General features: G+C 48.3%; 1 protein-coding gene across 5 annotated transcripts in view; it reads left to right on the top strand.

The window, feature by feature from the left end:
* ING4 (inhibitor of growth family member 4) overlaps window positions 1-6888 on the top strand; it is a 12503-nt gene extending 5615 nt beyond the window's left edge. The window contains exons 2-8 of one of the 5 annotated variants that reach the window (XR_001889152.1): window positions 614-685; window positions 4029-4195; window positions 4375-4489; window positions 4653-4761; window positions 5114-5152; window positions 6033-6094; window positions 6179-6838. Coding sequence is in view for 4 of the 5 variants with exons in the window: in XM_017891845.1 (XP_017747334.1) it covers window positions 614-685; window positions 4029-4195; window positions 4375-4489; window positions 4653-4761; window positions 5005-5152; window positions 6033-6094; window positions 6179-6218 (713 nt within the window). In the remaining variant the exon portion in view is untranslated. Of the gene's footprint in view, window positions 1-613; window positions 686-4028; window positions 4196-4374; window positions 4490-4652; window positions 4762-5004; window positions 5153-6032; window positions 6095-6178 lie in introns of all 5 variants that reach the window. The other 4 variants (XM_017891845.1, XM_017891848.1, XM_017891847.1 and 1 more) reach the window with 4 other exon arrangements.
* Window positions 6889-9696: the final 2808 nt, after the last annotated feature.

Raw genomic sequence — 9696 nt, 5'->3', positions numbered from 1 at the left:
GCAGTGGCGCGATCTCGGCTCACTGCAAGCTCCGCCTCCCGGGTTCTTGCCATTCTCCTGCCTCAGCCTCCCGAGTAGCTGGGACTACAGGCGCCCGGCACCATGCCAAGCTAATTTTTTGTATTTTTAGTAGAGACAGGGTTTTACCATGTCAGCCAGGATGGTCTTGATATCCTGATCTCATGATCCGCCTGCCTTGGCCTCCCAAAGTGCTGGGATTACAGGTGTGAGCCACCGCGCCCGGCCATTTGTTTTTGAGGCAGGGTCTTGCTCTATCGCCCAGGCTGGAGTGCAGTGGCTCGATCACAGCTCACTGCAACCTCTGCCTCCTGGATTCAAGTGATTCTCATGCCTCAGCCTCCCAAGTAGCTGGGATTAGAGGTGCACACCATCACACCAGACTAATTTTCATATTTTTAATAGAGATGGGGGTCTCGCCATGTTGGCCAGGCTGGTCTTGAACTCCTGGCCTTGAGTGATCCACCCCCTCGGCCTCCCAAAGTGCTGGGATTACAGGCATGAGCCACCATGTCCAGCCTGAACTGCACTTTAAAAGGAGCTGTAAGGCCTATGCACAGTCTGTCCTGTGATTCTCTGTTTTTCTCTTCCCTAGGTATTGAAAACCTTCCCTTTGAATTACAGAGAAACTTTCAGCTCATGAGGGACCTAGACCAAAGAACAGAGGGTACGTATAGAGTAAAAAGTTTTGGTATAAAATGAGTGTGTGTAATCATTTATTTTTTACTTGATGTTACTGTGTCATCTGGTATGATCTGGAGAACTGTGACTTCTCTCTGTCCTTTTTTATGCTCTTGGAATTCTTAAAACAGGATAATGATCCTCATTTCTGTACCAACTTTTTCATAACAAATAGAGTGTTGTGAAAACACCGCAAGAATTCAAAGATGCTATGTTCTTTATATCTTCCTCAAGAAGAATTAGCCAGGCGTGGTGGCTCACACCTGTAATCCCAGCACTTTGGGAGGCCTAGACTGGCAGATAACTTAAGGCTAGGAGTTTGAGACCAGCCTGGCCACATGGTGAAATCCCATCTCTACTAAAAATACAAAAATTAGCCAGGTGTGGTGGCATGTGCCAGTAATCCCAGCTACTCGGGAGGCTGAGACATGAGAATCGTTTGAACCTGGGAGGTGGAGGTTGTAGTGAGCCAAAATCATGCCACAAGCCACTGCACTCCAGCCTAGGCAACAGAGCAAGACTCTGTCTCAAAAAAAAAAAAAAAGGAAGAATTAAAGAAAATCAACTCAAATCATTTCTACTCTCCACGTTTGATACATTTATAGGATGACTAGAAGGTTTCTACTTCTCTGCATTGTTAATGTTACTGTCACAAATTCCCATTGTGACTTTAGACTGCAACATATGTTAGTAGATGGGAGGTTTGCTATATGAGAAGTCCTTAAAAAGAGAAATAAAAAAGAAAAGAAAGAGAGGAAAGAAAAAAAAGTAGTAATTGACATCAGGATCTCTACACCGTTCACACTTACAGAAGCATTAGATACCATCTCCAGCCTTGAACATTGAGCAAATTTGGCTGCATTGGGGCATCCACTTGGTTTCTTCAAATCAAAGATGTCTATTGGAGCTATTCCCGTACCCACTGAAGGATCTGTAGTCTTGTCTTCCATTCTATGTAGCCATATTCAAGGATGTAACAGGTTGGTTTTGAGATACATGAAGCTGTGTCTTAAGTTACTCTGAGTTTACACATGAAAAGGTGAACATCGTCGAAAGCCCTGGATGTAGTTCCCTGAGAACTGCCTGCCGAATGGTGAGAACCAGATTGCTTTTTTTGTAATACAGTTGTAACGCTTGAGTTCATGCATGGAAAGACCAGTTGGAGATTATGGAACTATATGCTTTTTCAGCTTCTTCCAAGGGCCTGCAATGAATGGAGTATAAACAGTATATTCACAGATCCTCCTGGTTGTCTGTTGCTGCACTGCGTTAGAGTCAGACTTGTCTCTTTCAACTGACATATTTATGAGTCCTACATAAATATCAGTAAACCTCTATAGACTCAATGTCCTGGGACATTACCATTCTTCCAGTATTAAAACATTTGGGGCTGGATGCGGTGGCTCACACCTGTAATCCCATCACTTTGGGAGGCAGAGGCAGGTGAGTCTCCTGAGGTCAGGAGTTTGAGACCAGCCTGGTGAAACCCTGTCTCTACTAAAAATACAAAAATTAGTCGGGTGTGGTGACGCATGCCTGTAATCCCAGCTACTGGGGAGGCTGATGCAAGAGAATCACTTGAACCTGGGAGGTGGAGGTTGCAGTGAACTGAAATCACACCACTGCACTCCAGCCTGGGTAACACAGTGAGACTCGGTCTCAAAATTAAATAAATAAATAATAAAATAAAATAAAACATTTGGGAGGCTGGGTGCGGTGCCTTATGCCTGTAATCTCAGTACTTTGGGAGGCCAAGGCAGGCAGATCACTTGAGGTCAGAACTTTGAGACCAGCCTGGCCAACATGGTGAAACCACATCTCTACTAAAAATACAAAAATTAGCCAGATATGGTGGCGCACACATGTAGTCCCAGCTACTTGGGAGACTGAGGCACGAGAATCCCTTGAACCCAGGGGGCAGAGGTTGAGGTGAGCCAAGATTGTGCCACTGCACTCCAGCCAGGGCAACAGAGTGAGACTCCGTCTCAAACAAAAAAACGTGTTTGGAACAATATCTAAGATGGACAAACAGGAAAAGAAAAAGTGATGGAAAATAAAGTAAGTTGCAATGATGAGCCAAATGGGGTGGACAGCTTGGGTGCAGTGGCTCACACCTGTAATCCCAACACTTTGGGAGGCTGAGGCAAGTGGATTGTTTGAGCCCGGAAGTTCAAGACCAGCCTGGGCAATATAGTGAGACCTCATCTCTACAAATAATGTTTTAAAAAAAAATTATCAGAGTGTGGTGGCATGTGCCTATAGTCCCAGCTACTCCAGAGGCTGAGGTGGGAGGATCATTTGAGGCCAGAAGTCAAGACTGCAGCGTGATCCATGCCATTACACTCCATCCAACCTGATAAATAGAGTGAGACCCTGTCTCAAAAAAAAAAAAAAAAAAAAAAAGAATAGAAAGATAAGCAGAATTGTTACATGGATGTTGGAGTAAGGTTTAATTTTAAATTGTATTATATACCCAGCTACTCCGGAGGCAAAGTGATAGAATCACTTGAGGACAGGAGTTGGAGGCCAGCCTAGGCAACAAAAATAAGAGAGAACCTGCGCCTGCCTCTAAAAATAGATAGATTAGGCCAGGCATGGTGGCTCACCCCCTGTAATCCCAGCACTTTGGGAGGCTGAGGCAGGCAGATTGCTTGAGTCCAGGAGTTTGAGACCAGCCTAGGTTATGTGGAGAAACCCTGTCTCTACAAAAAAATAGAAAAAATTAGCCAGGCGTGGTGGTACCTGAGATGGGAGGATCACCAGAGCTCAGGAAGTTGAGGCTGCAGTGAGCCATGAATGTGCCACCGCACTCCAGCCTGGGCGACAGAGTGAGACCCTGTGTCAAAAAGAAAAAATACTAATAATTTAAAAACGTATGATATTGATACACAGACTTGGAAACCAGCAACAGCAGATGACTCAGCCTGATTTGCGGCAGACAGAACTGCTGTGGGATGTTTTTGAGAAGGAAACAATAGCTTTTGAGACAAAATTCAAGAAGCAGCAAGCCCTTCAAAGAAGCATCTTCAAACATGGACAAACATACACTTCCTATTAATGTGGTGTGCAAAGGGTCCCTTGCTGTGTTTCAGCAATTTAAATTCCCACTATGATAGCAATGTTTTCAGCACCTTGAACAGACCTTTAAGGCAAATACTGTCAGTGTGTTCCATTACTTGAGTGCATGGCACAGTACCTCTGAACATGCAGTACTTTTTAGTTGGAAGGTTATGCCAGTCAATGGAAAAGGTGCAGAGAACAAGAGGAAGAGATGTGCTTCACCTAGCCACTCAGGGGCCATTGTGACCAGGCCTCTGTCTCTGTTGTAGACCTGAAGGCTGAAATTGACAAGTTGGCCACTGAGTATATGAGTAGCGCCCGCAGCCTGAGCTCCGAGGAAAAATTGGCCCTTCTCAAACAGATCCAGGAAGCCTATGGCAAGTGCAAGGAATTTGGTGACGACAAGGTGCAGCTTGCCATGCAGACCTATGAGATGGTATGGCCCTGTTCATGGCTCCCCACCTATCTCCCATCTAATCCTCAGGGTCTTAGACCCCTCCTTCAACTGTGTTGGGATCTGTCTGGGGTCTGTGAGATCCATAAACTCTGCCTTAACCTATTTCCTTTAATTGGAGATAGTTTTGTACCTCTCCTTTCTCCTTCCTTTCCACCCAGGTGGACAAACACATTCGACGGCTGGACACAGACCTGGCCCGTTTTGAGGCTGATCTCAAGGAGAAACAGATTGAGTCAAGTGACTATGACAGCTCTTCCAGCAAAGGCAAAAAGAGTGAGGAGGGGGGCGGGGCTGTCAGAGGTGGGGCGAGGATTCAAAGGGAGAAGTCAGCTCTTCATGTGGTGGGAAGTGGAGCACCAGGTTGGAAACGGGGAGAGAAGAGGACTTAACCTGTCTTTCTGTCTCCCTGCCTTCTGGCTTTCCCCCTCTTCCCTAGAAGGCCGGACTCAAAAGGAGAAGAAAGCTGCTCGTGCTCGTTCCAAAGGGAAAAACTCAGATGAAGAAGCCCCCAAGACTGCCCAGAAGAAGTTAAAGCTCGTGCGCACGTGAGTGTATCAGGGAGCCCTTTGCTAGACGACATCCTCCTCTCTCCCGGTGCCCCTCTCCCAGCCTGCACCGCCCCCTGCCGTTTTCTATATCTCTGCGCCAAGAACTCTTCTTACCATTTTGGTATCTGCTGGAGAAGCCACAAATCGTGTGCCCTACCAGGATCTCCTGCCACCTCCGAAAGCCTCAGGCTTTAGCTTCCCTTTCTGCAGATGACACTTTCTCTTCCTCTTGGCATGCAGAAGTCCTGAGTATGGGATGCCCTCAGTGACCTTTGGCAGTGTCCACCCCTCTGATGTGTTGGATATGCCTGTGGATCCCAACGAACCCACCTATTGCCTTTGTCACCAGGTCTCCTATGGAGAGATGATTGGCTGTGACAACCCTGATGTGAGAAACATTTTGCCTCAGGATGGGGGGTTGTGAGGGGCATGAAGGGAGTGGGTACAAGAGGAAAAATCCCACAGCTGAGTACTGGGACTTCAGAGTAGAAGAAAGATGGGCTGGGCATGGTAGCTCTTGCCTGAAATCCCAGCACTTTGGGAGGCTGAGGCAGGCAGATCACGTGAGGTCAGGAGTTTGAGACCACCCTGGCTAACATAGTGAAACCCCTTCTCTAACTAAAAATACAAAAATTAGCTGAGCATAGTGGCACACGACTGTAATCCCAGCTACTCGGGAGGCTGAGGCAAGAGGCAGGAAAATTGCTTGAACCTTGGAGGCACAGGTTGCAGTGAGCTGAGATCATGCCACTGCACTCCAGCCTGGGCGACAGAGCAAGACTGTCTCAAAAAAAAAAAAAGAAAAAAAAAATGCCTGAAAGCCTGGCGCTGTGGCTCATGCCTGTAATCCCAGCACGTTGGGAGGCCAAGGTGAGCGGATCACTTAAGATCAGGAGTTTGAGACCGGCCTGGCCAACACAGTGAAACCCCATCTCTACTAAAAATACAAAAATTAGCCAGGCATGGTAGCGTGTGCCTGTAATCTCAGCTGCTCGGGAGGCTGGGGCAGGAGAATCGCTTGAACTCGGGAGGCAGAGGTCACGGTGAGCTAAGATCATGTCATTGCACTCCAGCCTGGGCAACAGAGTGAGACTCTGTCTCAAAAAGAAAAAAAGAATAGGAGGAAGATGGTTGACCTTGGGACTTCCAAGAATTCTCCAAAAGGATGGAGTCAAGGACAGGATGTTCCTAAGGAATCTGGAGGGGCTTTCTCTCCTTCCTCTGGCCCATCCTGGCCCCTAACTACTACTTCTTTCTTCCTCTTCCAGTGTTCCATTGAGTGGTTTCATTTTGCCTGTGTGGGGCTGACGACCAAGCCTCGGGGGAAATGGTAAGTGGCAGGAGTGGGAGGGTCCCTAAGTTGAGTGGTCGAGGGCGTTCTCCCTTTCGCTCACTTTTCTCTCCCCTTCTCCAGGTTTTGCCCACGCTGCTCCCAAGAACGGAAGAAGAAATAGATAAAGGCCTTGGATTCCAACACAGTTTCTTCCACATCCCCTGACTTGGGCTAGTGGGCAGAGGAATGCCTGTGCTGGGGCCAGGGGTTCAGGGAGAAGTGGATGGCACAGTACTGTCATCCCTTCTCCTCCCCTCTCCCTACTCCCGGTGCTGAGGCTGCATCAAACCCTGGTAGGGAGGGGTGCCGCAGCCACTGACGGTATGTGCTCTCCTTCAGCCCTCTCCCTTCGGAGGGACGTGGTCTTGCCCACTGCCCTTTTGCCTCCATGCTGAGGTTGGTGCTGTATTTCAGAGGGAGGGTCCTTTTCATTCCCCTTGCTTTGTATTTAAGGACTGGGGCATAGCATGGGGGCAGCCCCCAGACCCCTTCACTCCCCCTCCTCCTGTGGTGAGGGCTAGGTGTGATCAACACTTTTCTTCTCCATTCCCTTCCTGCTTTTTTCATGGTGGGGGATCCACCAGGTCATCTAGGCTCTGGCCCTAGTTGAAGGGGCACCCCTTCCTCTGTGCCAAGAGGATTCATCCTGGCCTTGTGAATGGGAGAGGGGGCAAGGTGGAATGCAGATAACTCACATGTAAAAGGAACTTGGGTAGGTAAATAAAAGCTATACATGTTGGCCTGCTGTGTTTATTGTAGAGACGCTGTTTTAGTAAACGTGCTGAGCATTCTTTTTGCATCCTCTGGGTTGGATACGATGTGAGAGGACGGCATGCCAGAATTAGGGCACCACATGAAACCAGAGTGGTGCCTCTGTCCGAGAACCCACAAGTTCTCAACTTGGGAAAGACAGAGGTGCTGGAGGGTGGGCCTCAGACCAGGGGTCTCCAAAACTTTGTAAATTGTGCATCTTTTCTCCGTAAAACATCTTTCACTTAATTTCCAATAAATGATGTATTTGTGCTATACATGTGTACTGCTATACTATACATTAGCTTGACTTTTTTTTTTTTTTCTTTGATGCAAAGTCTCACTCTGTTGCCAGCCTGGAGTGCAGTGGCGTGATCTCGGCTCACTGCAGTCTCCGCCTCCCAGGTTCAAGTGATTCTCCTGCCTCAACCTCCTAAGTACCTAGGATTATAGGCATGTGCCACCACATCTGGCTAATTTTTGTATTTTTAGTAGAGACAGGGTTTTAACATGTTGGCCAGGCTGGTCTCGAACTCTGAACCTCAGGTGATCCGCCCACCTCAGCCACCCAGAATGCTGGGATTACAGGTGTGAGCCACCGCACCCAGCCTGTTTATTTTTTTGAGAGGGAGTGTCACTCTATCTCCCAGGCTGGAGTGCAGTGGTGCGGTCTCAGCTCACTGCAACCTCTGCCTCCCAGGTTCAAGTGGTTCTCCTGCCTCACCCTCTCGAGTAGCTGGGATTACAGGCATCCACAACCATGCCCAGCTAATTTTTGTATTTTTGGTAGAGATGGGGTTTCGCCATGTTGGCCAGGCTAGTCTTGAACTCCTGACCTCAGGTGATCCACCTGCCTTGGCCTCCTAAAGTGTTGGGATTACAGGCGTGAGCCACTGGGCCTGGCCTACCTTTTTTTTTTTTTTTTAAAGAAATCAGCCTGGGCGCCGTGGCTCACGCCTGTAATCCCAGCACTTTGGGAGGCCAAGGCAGGCAGATCACGAGGTCAAGAGATGGAGACCCTCCTGGCCAACATGGTGAAACCCCATCTCTACTAAAAATACAAAAATTAGCTGGGCATGGTGGCACGTGCGTGTAGTCCCAGCCACTGCACTGAGCTGAGAGCAGCCGTAAGTTTTGTATTTTTAGTAGAGACTGGGTTTCACCTTTTTGTTTTTTTAAGATGGAGTCTTACTCTGTCATGCAGGCCGGAGTGCAATGGCATGATCTTAGCTCACTGCAACCTCCGTCTCCCGGGTTTGAGCAATTCTGCTGCCTCAGCTTCCCGAGTAGCTGGGACTACAGGCACATGTCACCACGCCTGGCTAATTTGTTTTATTTCTAGTAGAGACAGGGTTTCACCGTGTTAGCTAGGATGGTCTCGATCTCCTTACCTGGTGATCTGCACACCTCAGCCTCCCAAAGTGCTGGGATTACAGGCGTGAGCCATCGCACTGGCCGAGTTTCACCATTTTGGCCAGTCTGGTCTTGAACTCCTGACCTCAAGAGCTCCACCCTCCTTGGCCTCCCAAAGTGCTGGAATTCCAGGAATGAGCCACAGTGCCAGGTCTCTATTTTATTAATTTATTTTATTTTATTTTTTGTAAGACAGGGTCTCACTCTGTCACCCAGGCTGGAGCACAGTGGTGAGATCTCAGCTTACTGCAGCCTTGACCTCTGAAGACTCAGGTGATCCTTCTGCCTCAGCCTCCCCAACTAGTAAGTGGGACAACAGGTGTACACCACCACACCTGACAGTTTTTGCATTTTTTGTAGAGACAGGGTTTTGCCATGTTGCCCAGGCTGGTCTGGAACTCCTGAGCTCAAGGAATCCACCCACCTTGACCTCCCGAATGCTGGGATTACAGGCGTGAGCCACCAAGTCTGGCCCAAGACAATTTCTTGTTTTATTTTTCTTTTTTACTTTTTTTTGAGGGGGTGGGGATAGGGTCTCACTTTGTCACCCAGGCTGGAGAGCAGTGGCCCGACTGCACCTCACTGCAGCCTTGACCTCATGGGCTCAAGCAATCCTCCCACCTTAGCTCCCCAAGAAGCTGGGACTACAGGCACGTGCCACCACGCTTGGCTAATTTTTTGTATTTTTGTAGAGATGAGGTTTCGCCCTGTTGCCCAGGTGTAATTTCTCATTTTAAACACAAAACAGATACAAAAACAAAAGTTCTCCTCCCACACCTCAGTGGATTGTCTTAATTACCCCTCAGAAACCACTTTCGTAGACCATTGAGCCACCCTCTTGTTTTCCCCGGGACCCATTTTGCTCTTGGAGGCGCCCTACCTATTTCCTGCCCAGATAGGCCTTGACTTAGTTTTGCACATTCCATCTCTGCCTGTGCTTAGCTCTAGACCTCATGACCTGTTGGGCCGCTTGCTTCCCTAAGCCCCGATTTCTCATCTGTAAAACGAATGATAGTGTATCCACCTTATGGGATTCCTATGGCAATTAAGTAAGGTAGTCCATGTAAAGAGGCTAAGTGGCTGGCCACGGTGGCTCACACCTATAATCCCAGCACTTTGGGAGGCTGAGGTGGGCAGATCACTTGAGGTCAGGAGTTCAGGACCAGCCTGGCCAACATGGTGAACCCCAGTCTCTACTAAAAATACAAAACTTAGGCCGGGCATGGTGGCGCACACCTGTAGTCCCAGCTACTTGGGAGGCTGAGGCAGGAAAATTGCTTGAACTTGGGAGGCAGATGTTGCAGTGAGCTGAGATCGCGCCACTGCACTCCAGCCTGGGCGACAGAGCAAGACTTCGTCTCAAAAAAAAAAAAAAAAAAAAAAAAAAAAAAAAAAAAAAAAAAAAAAAAAAAACAGGCGTGGTGGCGCGCACCTGT

This window comes from Rhinopithecus bieti, unplaced genomic scaffold (genome assembly GCF_001698545.2).
Source record: "Rhinopithecus bieti isolate Rb0 unplaced genomic scaffold, ASM169854v2 scaffold_21022, whole genome shotgun sequence".
In the NCBI taxonomy this organism is placed as follows: Eukaryota; Metazoa; Chordata; class Mammalia; order Primates; family Cercopithecidae; genus Rhinopithecus; species Rhinopithecus bieti.
Note: the sequence above shows the minus strand (reverse complement) of the source record. Positions and strands in the feature narration are given on the sequence as shown.